General features: G+C 46.7%; 1 protein-coding gene across 1 annotated transcript; it reads right to left on the bottom strand.

Moving 5' to 3' along the window:
• Nucleotides 1-437: 437 nt before the first annotated feature.
• LOC129380052 (dermonecrotic toxin SPH-like) lies at nt 438-18533 on the bottom strand. Its single transcript, XM_050192270.3, has 5 exons — nt 18232-18533; nt 11935-12066; nt 6923-7045; nt 4881-5112; nt 438-1105 (listed from the first exon to the last, which is right to left on the bottom strand). The coding sequence occupies exons 1-5, from the start codon at nt 18425-18427 to the stop codon at nt 904-906; spliced, it is 885 nt and encodes a 294-aa protein (XP_050048227.1). The 5' UTR covers nt 18428-18533; the 3' UTR covers nt 438-903.
• Between the last annotated feature and the right edge of the window lie 6421 nt (nt 18534-24954).

Here is a 24954-nt window from a genome sequence, read left to right as displayed (position 1 = left end):
AAGTGCCCCGTGTTGGTACAATATTTAAACAAAGGCGAAGATATGTTTCCGTTCTCACCACCCATACATGGACAAGCCAACGCCTTCCCGTAATAATTTAATTAATTTAATTATGGGGTTTAACGTGCCAAAACCACTTTCTGATTATGAGGCACGCCGTAGTGGAGGACTCCGGGAATTTCGACCACCTGGGGATCTGTAACGTGCACCTAAATCTAAGTACACGGGTGTTTTCGCATTTCGCCCCCATCGAAATGCGGCCGCCGTGGCGGGGATTCGATCCCGCGACCTCGTGCTCAGCAGCCCAACACGCCTTCCCGTAGTGACACTTTCTGGGCACTCGGGTGAAATTTATTCATTCATTCATTTGTTCGTTCGTTCGTTCAACCAAGAAGTACTTCGTCGGAGGACTAAAGCAACCATTGAGATGCGTATTTTAACAGCTGCAGTTTAATGTTTCGTGTTTAGTTGCAGACAATATACATTGTGCCGTTGGCTGTGTGCTTTTGTTGGCCACATTTTCTGTATTTCTTGTTGTGCCCTCCATCACTAGGGCGCTACAAGTCAAGTGAGACATATTATTTCCGCTTTAAGATTGAGCGCCACGGTAATCATGAAGTGCCACGGGCGGCGAGAAACAAATTAATAACGAATCAATGAAATTATTTATTTGCAGTACTGCTGCTTTAAATTGAGGGAATAGCAGGTGGGAAGTAAAACGTTATCAAGAGGGCAGAAAAAAAGGGGTCAAATTTAGTAAATATGCAATCAAATCAAGTCCATTAAACGAAAACGAGCACCAAAAGTAATCGCTATAAGTTTGTTACTGGACAAATGAATGCTTCGAACAACAAATACTGCTTAGACAATTAAAGACTGTACATTTGTTCACCGCCAGCACGGCTATTCTCCCTTCGTCCCTCTGGCGACAATGCTTGTAGCCGAGCGCACCGCATCCTGTTTTATCTGGAGAGCACTCCGGCGAATTTTCAGCCACGGGCTGTCGCCCATGTCGGCAACCCTGAGGCTATCTCGAAAGAGGTTGCTTGTGACGACACGGAGCACTTCGGAAGGATTGTTGGTGATGATACCGTCGACGCCGAGCCTGCGAAAATAAAAGAAATACTAGAAAAAAAGTTCATAGGACAAATACGAGTACGAAACGCAAATGTTTAAAGGGACACTGGAGAGTTTTAGATTAGGGACGCAAGCGGCTTGCGTACGCAAGAACTAGGGGCCACGGTGCTGGGCATGCGCACACCGAAATGCATACCAGGTTTAAAGCCAATTGAAAATAAAAGAATAGGGGTTTTTAATTAATACCCAAAGCGCATGCTTTTTGTGTAAAAAGCCAATTTCAAAAATAAAAGTGTGGGCATACGTAACGCGTTCGCGTCCCAAGGCGTCTCAGCGAGCTCAGAAGCCCTCGCGTCGGGCTTTTAATGATTATGAAAGGGCCGTGTGGGGCACTTCTTGGGGCTCTACGGCGCTGCTATTTGCCCTCACTGAGTCGCAGGCAGTTTCTGCGAGTTTCGCGAGCCAGCAGTACCAGCACAGCACTACGCCATAACGAAACTACAGAAACGCGGAAGCGTAGGCAGCGCAGAGTCGAGCGAAGACAAAACTTTCCCACCGCTCGCGCCGTTGTCAGCGGTAATTTCAATGATTTCCTTTTCTAAAAATGAAATAGAACTGGACAAGTAGCATTTCATTTCATCTTATAATACAAAAGAGGATGCTTTTGCAACGAGTAGTTGAGTACTAGTGACAGAATTTAACTGAGTAGTGCTTTCGTCATCGAACAAGGGTTTGAATGTCTCGAGGGAGTCTCTAATCATGTCCTCCATTTACCTCAATTTTCGATTATTCAGGCTCTGTTCGCGATAATATTGACGCCTTAGAGATTCTCGAGCACTAATCTATCACTTTAGCTTGACTTACTATTTGCCTTTAGTGTCCCTTTAAGCCTTATCTGTGGTGCGGGCTAGGCGTTAGCACTCCAAACCTCGAGCTCGCCGAATCGCTTGGATGCTGAACGTCTGGCTTCTTCCACAATGCAACAGAACTACTTCCATGGTATTTCACTGTGAAGGATATGTTTTATAGTGTTCGCCACTACGCCCCTCTCCAGTGCTTGAGTGCTTGATGGCTTTCTAAGCACAAAATGGCGCAGCTGAGCGCTCAGCAGGGCGCCGAGTGAGGCACCGACGCTGCGGACGCCATGGTAACCGTCCGGTTGACGCGACGCGGCGCCAAACGCCTGCGGGAAACGCGAAGCGTGACCGTGACGAGCGTGACAGAGTGCGACCACGATGAATCGGAGGGTTACAACGCCCGTTCATACGCGGCGGGCAGCGCCCTCTGGTGGAGTTACGGGGAACTGACCCCCCTTGCTTAACAACACCGAACACTTCCTCTCATTGGTGAAAACGCACGTGGCGTCACGTGAGCGTGCACCAATGAGAGAAAGTGTTCGGTGACGTTGATCAACGGGGTCAATGGGAACGCCTTCTGGAAGCATCCTCACTCCCCTCACTGCGGACGGCGCTGACGGCACGAAAATGAGCAACGAGATGAAAAAAAAAAAAGCCAACGCTTCAAAAACAAGTTAGCCTAAAAAACTTGGCTCCGGGAGCAAGCCTATTTCGGACACTAAAATTCCGTCACGTTGTCTACGTCTGTAATGGCGGCCGTTCGAGCCAGTCAGAAAGGCTGTAGCAGCCCTGCAGACCAATCGGAGGAGACAAGGTGATGAATTTGGCAATGGAGGGGGGGGGAGGATCGGTAAATGCCGAAAATCGCCAGGTGTTTAGTCAAACCACGTCCACTCTCCCAGTGCTGCTCATTACCATTGCCAACTAGCGCCTGAATCATACATAGTTGCAGACTAACTTGCGGCTTTATTTTCCCAGAAGTAGCCGTACGCTAGTGACCAGAGAGTGAGCAGCGTCCTGCTCTGCTGGCTCCGCATACACCACTCCTCTGAGGAAATACCGATTCCATCCGCTAGGGGGGGCGACTGTTCCAACCCAATTTTTACTTTTGCGTGGCGCTCAAAACATGCTGTCTCGAGCGATCCGAAACGACAGTGCACTGCGGTTCGCACTCACGACCCCATGTGCACTTTCCGCACGCTGTGTGGCCTTGACAGGCGTGACAGCCGACACTGTCCCCGTATTCGTCTGAACGTGGCTAACGCACAGAGAGTCGGTACTTCCACAAAACCAACTGGCTATAGGCTCACCAAAATGCCCTGCGTGTTCTACGAGAGGACATGGCTAGCCCGTTCGATCTGCACCATCCAAAGGTCTGCCCTTAAATCTGCACTGAATGTAACTTGAGGATTGGAGCTACATAAGAAATCTGCTTGAACCCCTTGACTATATTGGCACGCGTACTTGTCTTTATCAGGCGACATGTTTCACCGCCTAACAAATATTATCGCACAGCGCAGGACGCGCCTGCATATATCGGAAATTTCTGGAATGTTATCGATGGCTCTATCCGCTGTCTGTGACCGAACCTTGTGTTATGTGATTGCATGTGTGCGCGACGCGAATAATGAGAACTTTGTGGAAAGCACGCGGGTCCCATGCAGCGATTACTGTGGAACATTCGACGACTGATGTATAAAAGCCGACGCGCTTGACCCGCTCATCAGATTTTCGCCGATCGCCGACTGTGTTCGCCGTTTTCGTTGAGCATTGAGTGCAGCCTGTCTTTCTGGGCACAGGTTCGCCCAATAAAGTTAGTTTCGCCATTCACAATTTTCTTGCTGTGCCCCAACCGTCGCTACCACGTGACAATATGGCCTCCTGCACACCACGCGCTACGAAGGCGCTTCTAACTTTTTTGTGATTCGCGGTCTCAATGAGATACTTTATTTCTGCGTGTTGCGTGTTTCGTGCGTGTTATTCTGTAGTAGCGTGACCTTCAGTGACCGGCTCTACTGTGTGTGATCAGTACTGTACCCTAACGCTTCTTCCTTCGAAGATGGGAGGTGGCGGGTCCAAACACCTTATAGTGTACATTGTGAACCGACTACCGGTGAAACGGTGATTACGTGCAGCTTTACTTGGCTTCTCATCGTGGAGAACACAATTAGCCGCATAGCGAACTAACCATGGATGTGGTTGATAATTGTGGAGGCTGTTCGACGCGGCGTCACTTTAATTCCAGCTGCAGAGTTCTGCTTTAGTCTTTAGATTTGTCCTGTTGCAGTGTTCTACTTTGGTCTTTAGATTTGTCCTGTTGCTCTCCTTTCCTCTTTGCTTTTTCCTCCCCTCCTTCCTATCTTCCATTTCTGTGTTGCTGTCACCTCCCTTCAGAGGAGTAGGCAGGCGTTGTGCCCCTTCCGGTGGCAGTTGCCAGCCTGCTCCTCGCTTTCCCTTTCCTGCTACCTGTGTATATGTGTTCAAAACAAATAATAATAATAATAATAATAATAATGATAATGATACTAATAATAATAATAATAATAATAATAATAATAATAATAATCTGTCTGGATTGCGTCTTTTGCGTATCACTTGGCTTGTCATCGCAATTGCCAGGAGAGGCATGCTAGGCGTGCCACCAGGCAATCCTCTCCGATTTCCATTAAAGAACTGCTCTCTCTGATAGTTACTGATGTGCTTAGGCACTTTCTTGTGGAAAGAAAACTACTCTACGTGGAGATGGCTGTTTTAAGCACCACGTGGCGCCTTGCAGGAATCCAAACAACAAAGAATACAATGGCATAATCTGCACTCGTTCCTGGAATGGGAATTGGGCTTAGACTTTCCGCCGCGCAGGAGCGAAAAGACCGAAATGAGACGCCGCTACCACCTTGATCTCAAGCGTCCGACGCGTTGTATGCCGCAGCTATTGCCGTGGCTGACCTGATGCTGTCCGTTATGTAGAAAGGCATGTCGATTGTCCAGTGGTACACCTTGTCGACGTAGCCATCCTCGCTGTCACGTAACTCGACCGCCGCTTTAAGCCTCTCCACAGGCATGAGGAACCGCAAGCAGTTGGAGAGGCCATCGCCTTGCCACCTGTGACCTTTGATGCGCAGCGTCTCGTACATATGCGCAATGTTCTTCAGGGGGTCGTTCATTCCCACGTCGAAACCTGCGTGATCCAGTGAACTAACACGTTTTGCAGTGCACAGCTGTATAACTGTTTTTCGGTGCTTACGGTGATAATATGTGGGACTTTATGGCCCGAGGGCCGGGTTTGAGTATAACTGTTTAAGTGTAACGTTTTTTGAAGACAAAGAGAGAGGATAGAAAGGCACAGTAGTTAGGCAGATAAATGATTTCGGTTTGCTACCCTGCAAGGTGGATTAGAGGGAGACGCAGACAGGAAGTACCATTGAGTGAACACGGGTCGGAGGATCATCGATATACTGAAAGGCCGCCATAACGTGAACAAACCGGCAATGTGACTACGCCTTCGATATGCGCAGCACCGTACGGATAATCAGGGGCTAATTAAAGTTGTCTTAGCGCGATAGGCATTTGTGTAACTATAGGCGATGACGATAAAATAACACAGTGGCAATTGCACCGCTTCTCAACTGAAACAGAATTTGATGGATTCTTACCTAATCTATAAAAAGTTGCGAAAAGAATGACATATTTTATGAAGTTCTCACTTTCCCACAGTTCTATCTACTTATTTAAATAGCAACGTGCCATTTGAGCCGTTAGAAAAGAAGACAACAACAACAAGTAGACTTCTAACCATGTTTGTGTTTCCTTTAATGAACATGAACGCTGGAAGACAACATCGTCTCCTAGCCGGCACTCAGAATATTCTCAGGGTGTCCTTAATCGACGGCTCAGTAACCTGGACCCTTCGCTACGGCTACAATTGCTACAGCAACATTGCTGTACCGCTTATGTCTGGGAGAGGAGTTTAGGAACTCTTGCTCCTATCATATTGGAATGGCCGACAGTCCGACGTGCATCTCCCTCCTGCAGTCGCCAAGGTGGCAAGAAACGATGAACCACCATTCAGGTGCACCTGACCTCGTTAAGAAGTCCAATGTCTCTCTATGCAGACAGATATAAATTTTTCCTCACCGACTCAAGACTATTTTATGTTAATCAAACATCTGTCACACTGCTTCAGTAAGCTTTCTACGTGCTAGTGCATTTCCAGAAGTGCACAGGCCTGAGTGACCGTTTGTAGTACTCCTATGCATACTCCTACGTGTGCGCATATTCATTTTTTCCTTGCCTTTTCTCGTTCTAATTCAATTTCCCGTACACCCAGTGTAGGGTAGCGAACCGAACGCTCCTGTGATTGACTTTCCCGCCTCTCTCATCCCTGCTTTCTCTTTCTCTTGTGTGGTTTTATACCACTGTGGGCATCTTATACGGCTATTAATGCTTGGATTCTCATTGGTCGAATGTTTCAAATTAACAGGCTGGACTCTAGACCACTTTCGGAAATGAAGATCCTTGGTCCATGGCCGTGCGCATCGATGCCACAGAAAGCCACGAAAGCGTTATTGCGGTACTGCTAGTTGAGAGGCCTTGGTGGCCGCTTGTAGACTCGGTCCGCACCTTCTAATGTGCGCGAAACTGTGCTCTCTCTCTCTCTCTCTCGCCTCTCTCAATCTGTTCATCCCTATACCCCCTTGCCCCATTGCAGGGTAGCAAACTGGAAGCGCGTCTGGTTACCGTCCCAGTCTTTGCTCTCTTTATTCTCTCTCCTTCTCTCTCTCTCTCTCTCTCTTGTTTAGCTATGTTCATACCTGTCCCGAGAGGCTCCGGTTAAACACTGGACTCATTGGGATGCCGAATCTGTTTCAAAGCCATCGTAAATTGTGAAGGAAAGTTAATGATCGCTCACAGAACGCTAAGCTTTCCTTGAATGCGCTTAGAAACATCTAAACACGTTGCAGCCTTCAAATGACTCATAAAAATCATACCAATATTGCTCAAGAAATCCGCAGGTCCCTTCTTCTGCATAATTTTGAGGGCACCCCTGGTGACGTCACTGTCTTTGACGTAGCCGATGGAAAGCAGCACGTTCATTCTGTACTTTGGGTTCACTGCATCAATGTGTACAACACATAAGGAAAACAATCAAAGAACTTCGGTGATCCATTGCTCCAGATATCAACTTGGGCACTGCTGCCGCAGCGGGCTCTCACTATGACACTGCCATGTTCTCAAAGACAAGGTCTGTGCGATGCACAAGTCGTCATCAGGGACGACTTTGTGTCCTCGTCCATTAAAGTATTACCTGCTCCTGGACTCCGAAATGCGCACGCCAATGCCACCACTCTTTGAACCTGTGTGGTGCGCTCAACCCCACCAGAAGTGCCAAGCTCTAAAGCTTTTAGTCGCTTTTGTCGCTTCTTAAGAGGCTTCTTCATTAAGAGAAAAAAAATGTAATGTCATTTTGGGAAGTCCTCTGTACAAGTTTCAAAAAGAGCTCTATTTAGATCCTCACGGGGTTTTCAATATTTCGATGCGTCGCGTGATGGCGTACTAATTGACATGTGTTTACTCAGAGGGCAGCATAGTTCGTGCAAGCACTCGCCAGCCAGAGGAGCAGAGTGCCCAAGCGATAGTTACCTCAAAAGTTGATTTCACTCAGGTGATTATGCTCTCGAAATACATTACAGACGAAGGTGATCGTTAGCCAATTTGGTATTCACTTTTGACTAGCTGATTTTTTTACCACTTCTCAATAGTTTTTCAATCAGGGCAGACGTTCGCAGAAATGGAGGCTCGAAAGGGATGTCGCTGGAACCAACATTCTAGAATACCTCCACATTCTAGAACGTTCCTCCACTGAACATACCATAGAGTTGAAGCCAGTGGAGCCCTGGACTTGGGGCACCACCCATCAAGCTCCTAATCCCCTATCCCCATTTCCCTAGTTCAATAAAGTTATTCTCTCTCTCACTATATTATCTAGAGAGAAATCTGGCGCTGCTGCGCTGTGGTATGCTTGGGAATGCCGGTATATTGCGACTTCGGATGGGCACTGTTCTCGGAGAGCCAGGCAAGCACCGTTCCGTCTGTCACAATGATTAATTTCCTCCTAAAACTGCACGTAAAAAGCTGTTTTGGCTTTATTATTACACAAAGACATGTTTTGCTTAACTATGAGAACTAGTTATTGCATGTACAATTATATGATACGTAAAAAGTAACAGCGAGCCGCTAAAGTTGGAGGACAGACGACAAGATTCGCGCTCGCATTGAAACAGTTTGTCGTCTGTTCTTGCTTTTCTTCGCTTGATCCTGCATTGTGAGTAAATATGTAATATGCATGAATGAACATTTTATGAAGATCTTACTTTAAGAGCGCGTTATTTGTGTAGCTATATCCGTGTTCTAGACGAAGCCTCTTGCAACACCAGCCAACACAAGTCTCACAGACACATATACCGTAATTCCCATGACGGCACAGCGCCCCTTAGGAAACTCCCATAGACGGGTGCTCCCAAATTTCCCTCTAGGTCTTATAGTGAGAAACTCTATGGAACATACCACCTCGAACTGAGAAAGGGAACGGCAGCGCCCCCGTCCCCCCTAGTCAGAAGTGATCACTACAGTTCAATGACCATGACCTCAGGTATGGAGGAGCGCGCGTTGTATAAGGGATGAAGGCGGTAACATCTTCGAAGGTGACTAAGCGCTAGGGTACATCAGACACGTTATTAGGGATAACTTCGGCAAGAAAGAGAGTGTAGCCCAGACTCAAACAGATCCAGCAACAGAGAAGCTTGAAATATCAAAATTTAGGGTAGAAAGCTTTTACTGGAAAGCATGCAGAAGAACATATCGCTGATAACATGGCCGCAGCAGCCGGTAAAATCCCAATACATATAAGCAAATAGCTGGGTCCGAGGACCAAGGCACTGCTGACTACAATGAAATTGAGGAAATGACTAAAATGAAGGAAGTTCAGTTTGGATGTGTAAAAGCAGGATGAACCTCATCGACAAAGTCAAAGGTGATAATGATAATAGGGATCGTACAGGCCGTTTCAGTAACGTCGGTCATATAGACAAGGAAATGGAAGCCAGAAAATTAGAACTGTCTAAGTGGGTGGAGAAAAATAATGTACTGGGGGAGCTGCAGATTGGATCTAGACTACGCAGACGCTTAGAGAATATCTTTGTACTAACGCAATGCATAGAGATCTCAGCAGCTCGGAATATACCTTTAAAAATAGCATATGTATATATCAAGGGAGCTTACAGACAATTGCTATTTGTTATTCTCTAGCAAAAGGGCATAGATGATGATTTCGTGAAGCTGCTTAGGGAGATGTACAGGGACAGCCGAGTACAAATTATATTGCAAAGCCGGAGCTGCAATGAAGTTTTGGAAACTCACCGAGGACTAAAGCAAGGGTATGATCGGTCTTCATCGTTGTTCACGCTTTATGTTAAGGGTATAGAAATATTGGAAATCAGTGAATTAAGATTTGATCAATCTCGCATCCGTAAGGTGCAAAATACGCAACCGGAGGACCCTGGGCTGATGTATGCGGATGGCATAGTGATACTAGTGGACAATGCAAAGTATTTAGAGGTACATGCGAATACGTGCGGAGATGCGGCGGTAAATATAGGCCTCACGTTCAGCGCAGAAAAAAAAGGGAGTTATAATCTTAATGAAGGGACGAGTAAAGACGTGGTGTCAATTCAACAGGAAGCCCTACCCCTAGTCCAGTAATATAAATGCCTCGGTGTATAGATAAACGAAGGAAAGACCTACTCAAGCTTCCACCAAGTTAATCTGAAGATGCAGATCGAATCCCGGCCACGGCGGCCGCATTTTGATGGGGGCGAAATGCGAAAACACCCGTGTACTTAGATTTAGGTGCACGTTAAAGAACCCCAGGTGGTCGAAATTTCCGGAGTCCTCCACTACGGCGTGCCTCATAATCAGAAAGTGGTTTTGGCACGTAAAACCCCATAATTTAATTTTTAATCTGAAGATGCATAGAGAGAGAGAGAGAGAGAGAGAATCAACTTTTATACTGAGCCCTTAGTTGAGGTTGATGCGCGCTGGCGCCAGACGGGGTGGAAACTTCGAGAAAAAAATGAGGAAGGAAAATCTGTGAGATACCGCACATGAAGGTGAAGGAAAAAGGTAATGGAGCAGTAATGAAACATAAAGCACTTTGGGGCTGCAGCAAGTACGAGGTGGTGCGAGAACTTCGGAAACGTGTAATGGCGGCAGTGCTAATGCTCGCAAGCGTAATTCCGTGCCATAAACCAGAAATCGTGTCCGGGTTGGATATTAACCAGAGAGTGGTGTGCCGATTGGATCTGGGTGCCCACGGTAAAACCGCAAATGGGGCAGTGCAAGGCGACGCATGAGTTGGGCGTTTTCTTGAAATCAGAGGAGCGCAGAGCACAATTATTTTGGAAGAGAGACTAATGAACACGAACGAAAAGAAATGACCGGGAAAAGTGCACAAATATCTGCACGCCAAAAGCGTGGACAGGAAATGGAGGAAGAGGTTAAGAAAGCTGCCGATCAAGTACAGAGCATTTGAAAGCGTACATAGGCAAGAACGAGTCATAAAAAGGAAAGTGAAAGAAACACAGAAGATGAACTGGATACATAGGATGAAACAAAAAACCCACGGATAATAAAAAAGAACTTCCAGAAAGAAATGAGGAGGGAAAATCTGTGCGATACCTCACATGGGCCTTGCTATTTGAGGTAATGGCAGCATGGGTAATGGTTCAGTATAGTCATATCGTTTTTAAATGCGAAAGTTAAGATCGAGAGCAGATATGCACAAAAGGCTAGATAGTGATATACGTAGCAGAGCCTCATTGAATCATTCATGCTATGTGTCTATTTCTTCTCACTCTGTTTTAAGGGGGATGACAATAAACATCCCTATCATTCCCACAGACAGGAGGCGCAGCTTTGAGTCGAAGATCGTTTGAGAATACGGGGTTCAACCTTCGACATGGGCGATGACTGAGCCTTTCATGTTGACCGACAAAGTAGTGCCAGTGAGTGGGCCTATGTTTTGGGCAGTAAAAATTAGATTCCTGCATAAAGTCTGCTCATGCGATGCCGGCTCATAGGTATCTCTAAAGCGCCCGGACCTCTTAAAGGAACAGCACATTATATTCAACAAAGACCTGTATTTATTTAATTTTTTTCTGAGATTTCTGCAAACAAGCACTTACCCGAGCCCCGCGGCGCTGCACACAATGTACCCCGAACAGTTTCCAAGTCCGGACTGCCCTTTGTGTTGTGATTATGCGGACTTCGAACATGTCCTGTGGGGCTGCGCCTCAAACGGTCCCCCTTTCACCCAAGAGGAAATGATGAGGCTAATTGTGGCCCAGAATCAGACCTCTCAAATCCTGGCAGTCCAGAGGGCTCGCGAGAGGGCCGTCAGGTTTCACCTGATGGTCCCCGAGTGGGCTTAGCCAGGTGACGTGGAGTTTGTTTACGTCTATATAGTGGACCAAATAAAGTTGTTTCACTCACTCACTCACTCTGCAAGTTATCTATTGTGCTTGTGCCATTTCGTGCTTGCCTATTCTTCCATAATGCTTCAAAATATGCGCAACTATTGACTAAAGTGTATAGAATGCTTAAATATGCTTAGATATTATGCCTGCTTCTCCTCTGTGCATGCAGTTTTCAACGCCATTCTTCTTTCCTCGAGAAGTGTCGAACACACCACACCGCCTTCGTTCACATCACATTGCTGCGTTTCCGTCTCACACTGTGCCTCCACCTGTTCGGTGGTTGCATACGTTGGGAACGGTGTATCGCATATATATACAAATCATCATTTGCACAGCATTTAATGAACCGGATCACGGCAGCTTCGCTTCCAACGGATTTTGACACGCGTGGGACGAGCATAATATTGTAGAAACTTTTGAACGGCCTCGAGCGCGAAGAGTACAAAGCGAAATGAACCAGCGTGCCTCACCGCCTTTCCACAGATGCGTGATGATGTTCTGGGCCAGCGTCTCACCGGCCGTGAGTTTAGCGTATTTCGAAAGTTTTGCCGTCTTCAGGTCGAGAAAAAGGAGACTCATTTGACCCCGGTATGGGGAGTCGCCTGCAACAACAAAAACAACGAAAAAGAACGTGAGAGCCGAGAATTTTCCTGATCTCCAAACGATGGTCACTTCACTAGAGGTTAGAAGAAAATAATTATATTCGCTTCATTCATCCTTTCAAACTATAATCGAACTGTGAGTGTATAGTCAACGGGAAGCTAATCCACCTGCTTTTCCCATGAGCTGTCCGTCGCAAAATTGCCCGTCTTTTCTTGTTTCATGGAATTTTCCATTTTACCGAACTTCACGCAACCTCGCACTGTCGGTCGCGGTACGCTTCAAAGCACGCCGATCACCGAAATAAGGCGGTAATTCCTGCAACACGAAGTCTTTCAGTCAAGCATTCACCATACTTGTCAGCAAAGGAACAACCTTCCCCAACTGTCGTAGCCACCACCGATGCTGAGCTTTTTCGTTAAACAATAGCTAACGCTGTATCATCAAGAGTGTATTTATGTTATTACCACGACTCACTCTACTACTTATTTTAAAGTGAAGCTTTCTTTGCCTTCTCCTTTGACTTCACCACTGATGTTGTGGCTGCCTTGAACGCCGCGTCAGGGGTGGTTCAGAGCGTGTGTATACACGGAAGGGCCATGGCAGAGAGGAAAGGAGACGGGAGAAACTCGGTTGGACCTCTCCGTCGTGTCGCATGTGCACAATGCCCTCTGAAGCTCCCTGCTGTTAACGTGCAGTCCAGAGGGAAGCTAGACATAATGAGAAAGGGGGCAGAGGATGGGTAGAACCAACGCAGGCGCGAAACGAATGAATGGCAGCCTTGCCACTCTAGCAGTTCCCATACAGGAGGGGGGTGTGGATAAAGAAAAGGTGACGTGAGAAAGCAAGGGAACGTTACTACTGTAGATAGGACAGCGGCTGTGGTGAAAGTGGATACATTTAAGTTCATGGTACGGTACAGTGCGTTCCTGCTGTTTCTGAAAAATAAACACCGTGAACATATGTCCAGGGGACAAATTACACAGGGCGTGCAGTACCAGAGTCGCATTAAAGTACACCACAGGGTCTAGGCGACACTACGGAAGCGGTCGCAGGTCAGATAAACACTTCTGCGCCCGCCACGGTAGCTTTGCGGCTATGACGTTGCTCGAGGGCGCGCTTGATCACGACCGCGGCTGCCACATTTATACGGGGGCGAAATAAAATACACTCGTGTATTTAGATTTAGAGACACGTGAAAGAACACAACGGTCTCAAAATTTACCTGGGGCGGCTTGCACGGACATTTAATAACGAATATAATAACGAATTTAAGAACACGTTCTTAAATAACCCCTATACAACTCCTAGTCCGCACTAGAAAGCGTTCTTAAATTCATTATTACTTGCGTTATTAAATGTTCGTGCAAACCACCCCAGGAGTCCATCATTACAGCGTGCCTCATAATCAGATTGTGCTTTTGGCACGTACAGCCCCATAATCCAATTAAACTTTAACACTTCTGCCACGATGCGATGTATCATGTGAGGCAATGACACTTCAACCCTCTCAGAGGTTATGAAATATGGCGCACAACAACTCTGTGCCTTCTGTGTACTACGCAGGCAAACATCAGGGATGCACGCGAGGCAATGTTTAACATCAACTCACCACTCTCGTGTTGGACTAAATGTTGAAGAAATTAAGCCTTTTCCGTCAACATCGCCGGTAATTATCGCCACTCAAAGCAACTAGCACAGAAAGCTTCGCTTACATCGATTCCCACAGTGCGTCAGATCCACCTAAATTTTTAATTATGTTGCTTTGCAACCACTCCTCTGTTTAATGCCATATGACCTTGAGAGTGTTCTAAATAAATACAGAAAACGAATATGGAGTGCGGTCGCTCGCGTAAAGCGCTATCAATTACGCGATCTATATACGTAAATTGACGCGCCATCTCGGCCCCGCTAAAGTGGATGTCTAGCGAAGCTGTTGAAAATCGCCACTACAACTCCTGAGGCGAGTATGCAATGCTTGGCATTAGAGTAATGGCAGCGATGGTAACTTAAAGTAATGGTAGTAATGGGAGTAATGGTAATTTTGGCAGCGCGCCGCCGCTGGTCGTATTGCCGCCTCTTTTCCGTTTTTGCCGCTTCTCGTTTTCACGCTGCTCCTCGAGAGTCCTAACTATGCGTTGCCTACCCATAGCGGTGCTGCAACAACAATGAAATCAGTTGCTAGGCTGGTTCTTTTATGTATGAAAGGCTAGTGACGTCACTCTCCACGTCGCAAGCTGCCGTCGCCGTGGCAGCTTGCGCATCAGTAATCTTCAGCGGGAAACGTATGTGGGGAGCGCTACGTGCTTTGCATCGTTAGCAGGAGCGCCTTATCATCAATTATGTGGTTTGCATGCTTGTTTTGTGCTTGGCCTTTATTGACCTGAATGTTGCGCTGTACGTTGTATGCGCGATACAAAAAAAAGTATACATTTCGCGCTTCAATCGCTCAAGGTTTCCTTTTTAATCGCTCAAGGTTTTTTCCCTGAGGACGCGTCTCGAACAATCCCCGACCAACTAGAGACGAACAGCTTCGGTGTAAAAAAAATAAGATTGGACAACCTCGAAAGCGACAGCAAGGCTTAGCTTTGCGCGAGGTTTGTCACATGGTGTGCTTAGCCGAGAATACGCGGTGGCTACATTGCTATTGGAGGAAGGCCTGTTTTTATTTTCTTTCACACGATTATCTGGGTGCGCGGACGTCATGGGGGACCTTACACACTCTCATTTATCGAGCTGACATTTCTATACCTCGTATATCTTAAACACGAGTGATTTTGTACACACTGTAACACTCGCGCAATATCCCCCCCCCCCCTACTCCCTCGAGTTTTCTCTTTGATACCTCCAACAAGTGAAGTGTTCATAATGCTAGCGCATTAAAATATCATCGTGTCTTTCAGCCAGTGTAGCGCTACCTGCAATATGTAATTTCTGGGCAGTCCTTCAGCAAATATATATGCTAACGCTATACGGGAATATTTGGTCATGGTGCCCAGGAGGGAAGGAATAAAAAATAATTAGTGAAAGATTGGTATTACACTTAAAGTGAATGCGTTAATAATCGGGTAATCTTACTAAGGTAATAACCGCGCTCACACATGAATTTATCACAGACACCTGTATACAATGCTTGGCGCTGAAATTAACTGGGCGCAACAGTTAGTTGATTTCAACAGCCCACTCTAAACATGAGCGACACGGAGGCTACTTGCAGCCTCAACGCGAGATAGCCAATACCACTCATGGCCGCGGAGCTGTTGCGTTATTTAAGCTAAAGCGCGCCAGTCTCCTGTGCAATGTGAAAATGTGGCTGCTTCTGAAAGTGAGCGTGTTTAGAGCGTGTTAATGCAAAACATTACTACGATCTTTCCTCAGGTATTTTTCGTAAACGTCCGTCCGGGTAGGCTGAATGGCAGCCTGTGGAATATAACAATGAAGAAATTACACGTCCAGAGGAATGCGACGGCTATCGTACTGGAGATGACGTTATATATGTTCCACCACACGCGGGGTTTGGTAGGCTCACGTCACAATCGTGCTGCGAAAGACCGGGTGCTTAGAGGGTCTGCGGAAGGCTGCTTTAGACCACTCCTAACAGCAACTTCCATCGGCTGAAGCGAAGTACACGCATATAAAGATATTGAAAAATTTCACTGCGCGCGTGGTGCGGCAAACGGTTCGCATTAGGTTGCTATTAGAACGACAAAGAGAAAGTTGAACTTTGGTAGGGATTCATGTTGGCGAAAGGTAGCCGTGACAACAAGGACACAAGCAGACGTGGCATGATAATAATGGTGGTAGCACGTGAGTAAGTCAGTCTTTGTTAAACTTGCACAAATAAGAATTGCCACGCCTAAACGATTGTATTTCCGGAGTTCTCGCGCGCGTGGACCACAGACGGGTTGGCGATGTCTTCCTTTGAACACACGCAGGTAAGTTTTATGTCTTATTTTCTTTCCTTCTTCCGTCGTTTCTTCTTTCAATTGATAGACGGCGTTCTTGTTGTCTTTTTCCGTTCCCGCTCGTGTCCGTTTGGCACGCCTACCTCTCAAAGTATCAATGTATGCTGACGACATCTGCGTCCGGGCATCTGGTAGTGAAACGGCCGCAGGTACGCGCAAGGCTTCAAAAAGCTGTGAGATCAAAATCGACATACCTAAATGAACAAGGCCTCAAGGTCTCGCGAGAAAAATGCGCATTGGTCGCGTTTAGTCGAAAGACAATGACATCATACGATGTCTCCATCGACGACCAAAGCATACCTTACGTCAGGACGCACCGATTCTTAGGCGTAATCATCGATCGCAACTTCCGCTGGAGTCCTCATGTGGCCGACCTAAGAAGTTTCTGACGGATGTTTCTAATGTGTTCAAGTTTCCGGGAGGAAAAGCCTGGGGGACTTCAGAACATGCAATGATGCAACTATACAGGACGCTCTTTCTCGTATTTTTGCGATACAGCTTGCCTGCACTGACCAACACCTGCAGAACTAATATCCGTACACTCGAAAGCGACCACGCCCAGGCACTTAGAGTGTGTCTTGGATTCCCGCGATGCTCGTCAACAGCTGAAACAATTGCGATTGCACACGACTTCCCAGCCAAGACACATATAGTCATGGAAGTGCTTAGAGCACACGTAAGACAATTTGCTCGAGCCCCTGCCCATCATCTAGCCTCACTGCCAGAGGATCGACCTCGTGCCTCCTCTTGTCAGACAAGCCTACCCTATCGTGCATACCTTCCATCAGGTTATACTGCTCCAGTAAGAGTTCCGTTTCCCCCATTGTGCTTGGCTCAAGCAAAAAGTCGACTAATGGTACCAGGAATACGAACAAAAGCACAACTCTTGTGTCCAGCACTCAAGCAACTTTTACTGCTCTTGCTGTACGAGACATACAACGAGAATCACCATCTCTATACTGACGCTTCAACCACGGTGAACGGGTCTGCAGGGTCGGTGATCTTTCCTGCAAAAACCTCCACCGTAAAGATTCGACTATCTCCCCAGACTACATCGAATGCCGCGGAACTCGCTGCTATTCGTTGTGCAGTTCTCGCAATTTCTGATGAATGGGCGTGTTGAGCGAATTCAAGGCTGCTCTTCATTGTTTGGTTTCTGTTTTACGCCGCGGACCTCACGAACAACTATTCCTATAAATCAGACTGCTGCTTGACCACCTCGTCAAGCAAAAACACGACACCGCGCTACTGTGGATTCCAAGTCACAGTGGCATAATGGGCAATGAATATACCGATGCAGCAGACGATCTGCACATGACGAGGGCTGGCAAGACTCCATACCATTCTCAAGAACAGACGCAGCAATGAAAATTTGTGTGCTTGCAAATGAAGCCATAGGATCTTTACGGAACACACGAAACTTGAACTACACACGTCTGCACCGACTGGACCCATCCCTTCGGCTCCGACCCTCATCTGGACTCTCTCGACTCGAGACAGCAGTACTTTGCCGACTGTGGCTCGATGTCGCTTACACAAGATCTTTCGCCTTCCGAGTCGGTAGGGACGAGAGCGCGGCTTGCAGTAACTGCGGCGGCAATGAGACTAAAGAACATGTACTTTGTCACTGTCCTCGATACAGCGCATCCCGGCTGTCGCTAGCGGCCGTGTTGGAACCCTTGACGACAGGTCACTTTCAGAACAGACAGTCTTGGAATGCCGCCTTGAACTGCCGTCGCACTGAAAGTGGGTCAAGGCTTTGTTGACCTTTTACGTGGAAGTGGACTATAATTATCCCGTCCTCCTTTTTTTCACGCCTTTCCTTTTCTTCCCGCTCTTCTTTCCATCTTTACTTTCCCTTCCCCTAGCGCAGGGTAGCAAACCTGAGGCTTTATCTGTGGTTAACCTGCCTGCTTTTCTCTCCCTTGTACCTCTCTCTGCCTCTCTATTTATGTACGTATGTATTTATCACTGCATACGCGCAGAAGACATTATTGCAGGCGGAGAGCCTTACAATATAACCGAGAAAAAAATCCAACGAAAGCAACGAAAACAAAACAGAAGTCGGACACATTACTGTCAGTAACAGTAACAGTCTGGGACGTGCGAAATTTTTTTTTTCTTTTGCACCCACAGCACTGACTCTCTGTTTGCAAGAAGCGTACGTCTCCGACACAGTTATCAAATACGCAGCGAACTCACGCCAAGCGGTGACGTTACGGACGTGCTTCAGGTAGTCTGCGATCGGTACCCGATTGGAGCAGCTGCGGAAACAATCGCATGGTACGCCGTGGTACGTCCCCAGCACGGCACCGTTGTCGGCGAACTCGATGTCCACCTCGAGAGCGTTGCAGCCCTTGCTGAGAAACTTGTCCACCTCTTCCACGGAGTTAACCATGTGACCGATGATGTAGAACGGCCTCCTGACACCAGGTTGGACTTTCAGCGCCCTCTCCGCGGGGTTCGTCAAAGCGGGCGCCGCCAGCTGCGAGTGACAAAAAAAAAAAAAAAAAATCTGCTGTTTTGCGATAGTTGTACTACGAGCGTGATTTGAAACGCACGCCAAACCGAAAACGACGGTACAAGCTTAACGGAGTACTATACCACACGAAGTTTTCGAGGTGTCATGTCGTTTTAATTATAGGGTCACTAACGAGAAACGCTAATATTGAGTTTAGACCGACAAAGTATTATTTGAAAATTATATTTTTGTTCTTTTCAGATAATACGTTGATTATTGTAAGGTTAAATGAAGTCCGAAGTACATTTTCTGAATTTAGTGCCAAAACCACAGCGCCGCTACCTTAGTGCGACGTCACGGATCTCAAACTAGGTTTAATATTTGAGCCTCGTTGGGGCTCAGTAAAATTTTGTAAAACTTGCCAACTTCAACCTTTACTGTGTTTAATACAATATGTAGTCCATTTGTTGCTGGTAAACAGCTAACCAGGCTCTAGCAGACGACGTCTGCTGTCTGTAACGTCACGGCGCTTTGGTGCGGGTACTTCCAGGCGCCGTCTTTCGTTCCTGCGGGTTTTCTGGCTAACCAAGCCTCTTCAAAAGGCTCTGAGTACGCGTCGCACGACTGGAAGCACTTCGCTAAATCGAAAATTTTGTAAATGCTGGTTTCGTTAAATCGAGGTCTGACTGTATAACAAGAAGTAATTTATTAGAGAAAAGAATAATTCAATCGCGATTCAGAGGCAAATGCTAGAGAAATGCGTCAACATTATGTCGCACATCTTTCACGTCCCGAACACATCATTTAACACCGTTCGCCGCATTGCAGAGTGTTATTCAGCAGCTCATTCGATACAGGTGCCGCCTATTCGAGGTGCGAAGTGCAATTGACGGTGGTCCGGAGCAGACCAATGCCATCTGTAAGTTATATTATTATATATATATAATACATTTACCACATGACCAGCTTCCAACATTTCGCACACATGGACTTTTTTCTCACTTAGACACTCGTATTACTAACGCATTAAAAATGGCTAATAGAATGCATTAGTCTGACCTGCAGGCATTCAAATGTCGTCTGCACGCCGTCATGTCATGACTCAGCTGTATTCGATAGGCGAACACAAATTGCATGTCCCTTCTAATTTTACGCGATAATGCGTATGAAAGTAGCTTTGCGCGTATACGCATGTTGAGAGAGAGGGAGCGAGAAACATTTAATGAATACTGGAGAGGGCTTGCCTGGTGGCATAGCGCTCCAGACGGGTACGATGGAAAATGAAATGTTAAGCACATCGCACGTTGCAGACGCGCGGCATACACATAATACGCAACCACACGGAACATGCAATCTAATTAAGATATGTCACTGAGACTAGTGTGTCTAAGGAAGGTTGAGCGTGTTTTTCGTAGCGCAGTATGTACAGTCAACAGCGAAAGATTACGGGATGCGGTTTCCCATTCAAATTTGAATTCCTGCACTGTTAAAGCATGGCACTTCGTATTTAATGAATCACTGTGTAGGTGGCGAAGGCTACCACGTGCTGGAACAGTTAATTCGAGGCTGACTGATCCTGCGTCCCGTAAACGTTTGAGGCTGACTGTACGTGCACCCTTTGTCCACAGCCAAGCGGGTGCGTTCGTCTGTCACGAAGAGAGATTACAAAAACGGGGCGAGTATGAACGGGTGAGGTCATAGGCAGTGCGAACAAGCCGAGAAAACGTGAGAGATGCATGAAAAACATATAAAACACGAGAGACATGCGGCAAGAACAACCGATGGACAATGTCCACGAGACTCGTCGTGCAAACGCTTGTGGCCGGGTTCGTCGACGCGACACGGTATAGTGCCGGCCTTTTCTGCTTGCGAGTCGAAAGGCGCAACAATTGCGCGTAGCAGTCAACAGATCTCCAGGTGGTCTCTTCTCCGGAGTCTGAACGAAACACAATGCCCCATCGCTGACTCTAAGTTTCCACATATTTGCCATTTAAGCGTATTTCTTGAACGTAGCAGTGGTAAAGGGCTTCATGGTTCGTGGTATATATATATATATATATATTGTAACTCTCGAAGAACGCAAGCTAAAAGAGCCTATGAATGTGTAGAACTCTCCAGCAGACAGCAGTTCTGCTCTACAGCTGGAATGCCTGACGAAGGAATTTCACCGCTAAGTATAACAAGAGAGAGGCGAACATAAGCTGGAAGCAAGGGGGCATTCTTTACATTTGGTCGCACAAAAAACATGTTCCTACGTTTTTTTTTTATTTCCTTGGATAACTTGGTTGTCAATAATGCATGACCGGAAGTTCTTTGGGGTTCACGGGCACGCTAATAAGGGAGCTCGAGTCTCTCGGCGACTATAAGCAAGAACTGTAACGAAGCCCTCGCTTGATGAGGCCAACGTGGAGCTGGATTTCACTGGACAACGGGTGAGCTCGAGCTAGCAGCAAAATTCTCTGCAGTCCTCGATTGCACTTCGCATCTCATCGCACCCTATTTTGAACATCTAATAGACGATCACCGCTTTCTGCCTGTCTCCCAACGTGGCGCCCATCATTTTGTCCTTCCATCGTTCATTACGCGGTTTTTCGTTTACTCTGTTCACCTTCCGCATCTCACTTTGCAGCATAGCGACCATGTGTACTTGCTCAGCAAGACAGTGAAAAACGGGACCCCCCCCCCCCCCCCCCCCCCAAACAACGCGACCCACATGACTCACCCGAACGCGGGTCCCGTTGTCTCTGTGATTGGCCCTGAAGAAAGAGTGATGCTTCCCGAGAAGCTAACGCTTCTTTAAAATGATTTTAACGAACTGTGTCTAGGAAACTTACAAAAAGAATCCTAACAAAATATGCCAAATCGGTTGCGACGGCTAGCACAATTCCATGGCTTGAACGCGATTACTCGAAGGACGTGACATACGCGAGAAATGAAATAGGTTATCAGGTCAATATTCAAGTGAGAGAAATTGACTTCTCACCAATAACTCTGGGACAATCTGAACTTAAAGAATCAGAGCTGTAAGTAATAATGCGCAGCAGGTAGCTCGAAACCTATTATGCTCCTAACCGGAATTATGAGGCTGGCACCAGTTTCCAGATATCTATGCCCAGATGTGGGAGAAGATGCCTTGGCGTTCCAGTGGATTTCACCAAACGGCGTTTTGGTAAAAAAATTAAGCGGAACAATAATGCAATTCGCTGAAAGTGTGAGGGCGCTTATCTGAAAATTTGTGCCGGTTTAATAATTCATTCCAAGATTTAGTTGCTTGAGAACTCTCCCTCCTAATTTAATCGATTGCAACGTGTTCTCTGAAGTGATTATTAAACAGAAGTAGATAACTAAAATTTTGGATATCAGCAAAGTGTCTACTGTCACTTTTTATGGGGGTAAATTCCGACCGTACAAGTTATCACCTGAGTCAGCAGAATTACGCAGTTTGCCGCAGGCGGTTTCTAAAATTATTACTGACAACAAAGCACCTGTCTTCGAGTGCTCGCATTATAGCACAACTGGTAGTAATTGAGCGCACGTTTTTCTGCCAGCATTTATGGAAATAGTTTGCTATATCGTTCCCTTACCTTTGCGCAAAAGGTGCTGGTGAAAAACAGAAAAACTACGAGCAAGTCGTTCGCTGTCATTATGCTCCAGGCCTGCGATACAATATTAAAATGTAGGTACAGCCAACTCTTCGTATCACGGCGATCACAATGGGACCGGACGATATTGCAAGCAGCTGTGTTATGAACGCTTTTTAACGCTGCGAATTTTCGCATTACTTCTTGTGTATTCATTTCGTTCTGTGCATCTGCTATGCATTTATTGTGCGACAATGTTGGAAATAACCATTACTAGTGTGCTAGCGCGATACATTGTTGTAAGGCGCCGAGTTGGCGGAGTTCGTTCACATTCACATCGCTTACAGGGCAATGGGTACGTAAGCACGGGAGTTTACGTATTGCTTGCCTTGTAGAACGACCCATCTCCCCCCCAAAAATGGCGAGTTGCTGCTCACACTAACTGCGCAACATTTCAGAATCGATGTGGGCCCAGAAGTTCTTGAAAGCTTACTAATTTCTAAAAAAAAATATATACAGCAGTCGTCGGAAGATGTTTCTTCCTACAGTTCATTTATCACACAAGCTCGACAGTTGCTGAAAACCTAACCAACACTACAAGTTACTTTAGGTAACTACTTGAATGGTAAAATTTCCAAGCCTAAATTGGCGGGGTAATGGCAAGTCCTGACTAGATTTGTTGGTTTTACTACAATTTTCCTCTCACCAGTCTGGCAGCTGTGATAGAATATTATTTGATGGAGAAAAGGCGGTTAGTCATGTTGTTTGGCGCAAAGGTTCATCCGGGCTTGTTAGCTAAGCGCGTACCTTGGCGAACAGCGCCGACAGCTGGAGAAAGGATCGGGATAATAATTGGCACCATTAAAATTGAATGAGAGTGTAAACAGATATATGACTGACATGCTTACTTCATTTTTGAGTGTAAGGGTGTGTGTTATAGACAAATGCACACCGTTAATCACGTTTAAGACCGTACATTATTTTACAGTGTAGGAGAGACTTCAACATGGAGTCGGAAGAAGACGTAAAGTGACGCGGGCGACAGCTCATGCATAGTTTTCTTGTCAGCAGGACTTCAAGCGGGACCTAAGCAGACGACGCGTGAACTTGTTGGTTGTCGCTATTACGCAAGTCCCAGCGTATCTCTCCCGCAGTACAACTAAGATGCACTTCGTGCATGGAAAAACAAAATAGGAGAGGCCCTGACATCCCGTTCTTGAAGCCGGAAATTCAGCCATATTGATGTGCCATCTCCATTTGCGCCTCAAATTATCTCGACGGAGCAGATAGATGCGAGCTTTGAACTTGCATTGCTACGAGCCGCCCGAAGTACGTGTTGGCGATGTGCATCGGAAAAAATACAACGGAACTTGTGTAACACTTTTACTGCAGACGACGTTACGTTGAAGCCGACGACGTAGACCAACGCCATGATTACTTGAGTGTCTCTGTTACTGGCTGACACTCACACTCATAGACCCTAAACACAACTTTCAGGCTTACATAGCACACTTCAAAGTCAGCTTGTCTAGCGAACAAAATGTGCTGCGAGAAGGGCACGGGCCGAAAAAAAAAAAGCTTTTCACTTTTCACAGGCCTAGAGAAGCAGCAAGAACTTCGGGAGAGCGATTGCTATGGAAGCGTTGATGTTTGACGTGCCAGTGCCAGTGCTCCTTTGCGAAAAACACCACGTGAATTCAGCCACACACTCTTCAATTGATGCGGGCTAGAAGGGGCCTCTACTACGCGTTCCGTCCTCCATGCTGTGTGTTTTTTTTCAGTTTCGGCATCGAAAGGGGCTATCTTTCGCGAGCTTCTCGTGGCACTTCCGCTCGCATTTCAAACGTAAAATTGTGTATTTGCACTGTCTCATGCTAGGCATCTTACGCGGTCCGAAATTTCATTGCTGGGGGCCTTTGATACAGTTCCACATAACTTTCACTAAGGCGAACACGTTAACGTCTCTCCCGATAGGCTCTATTACCTAAGCGGAACGTATCTGCCAAAACTGCAAAAATCAACTTTAAAGGAACACTGTTGCGCTCAACTCCTGCTTGTTTTCGCCGAAATTACGCCACAGGATCGCAAGTTCCTGCTACTGGCCTATCGATAAAAGCACGTGTCATTGTTGTTTGCTTACATTGTTCATGCAGGCTTTTCTAGCTGCGTCCAGGTGTTGAAACGAAACGGACACATCGGCAGCTGCTCGCTCCTGCGGTGGCGAGGTACGCACGTGGTTGGTGTTTTTTCATTTTTTGTTTTCGTTTTCAGACGAGACGAGGCATTAAAAAAAAACGCCAAGCGTTTTAGAACGTTGCGAGCGAAGCGACGCCATATTGTGACGGGAAGTTTAGCGAAAACAGAGCAGCAGCCTCTTCTGATGCTCGAAATTGCGGGCTCGCTCCTCGCGCTTTCCTCGAAGTGTTCCTGTATATGCTCCCTGCGGGAGCATATACAGGAACACTATTTCCTCGGGGCAAGCCGCGCCATCTAGGGGTGCGCGTGCGAATGTATCCTTGGGATGAGATTGTCCGAATATATACGGCACGGGTTCGATTCAGTCTGGCACCGGATAAATGTTAAAATATCTTTTTTCTTTTTATGATTGAAGACTGGCACGTACCCATGTTGTACATACCGAGTAAGCAAGCTTGAAGTGAAGGAGGTTCCTTAAAGAGCGACACATTACCCAGTGTCACATACCCAGCGTCACATATCAGTGACATAATTTGGTCCGACAGTTGGTTTCGAGTCGGGTTCCCTCAGCACAGCAGCCCGATATTACAACCTTTAGACTGTAGTGACCCTCCGTCAAGTCGCCGTGCCTCGCCGTGGGGGTCATTGCCCCTTGCTCCGAAAATCTAGTTCACTTCGCCGTGCCTT

The sequence above is a fragment of the Dermacentor andersoni genome, chromosome 10, assembly GCF_023375885.2.
Source record: "Dermacentor andersoni chromosome 10, qqDerAnde1_hic_scaffold, whole genome shotgun sequence".
NCBI lineage: Eukaryota > Metazoa > Arthropoda > Arachnida > Ixodida > Ixodidae > Dermacentor > Dermacentor andersoni.
This window is presented reverse-complemented; position numbering and strand designations above follow the sequence as displayed.

Bases quoted from the DNA above. Each gene is read 5' to 3' on its own strand.
- LOC129380052 (XM_050192270.3), bottom strand. From the start codon at position 18,427: ATGGTTAACTCCGTGGAAGAGGTGGACAAGTTTCTCAGCAAGGGCTGC. The intron at 7,046-11,934 runs GTGAGGCACGCT...ACATTGATGCAG, and splicing joins CACGCATCTGTGGAAAGGCG to TGAACCCAAAGTACAGAATG. The intron at 5,113-6,922 runs GTATGATTTTTA...TGGATCACGCAG, and splicing joins GGATTTCTTGAGCAATATTG to GTTTCGACGTGGGAATGAAC.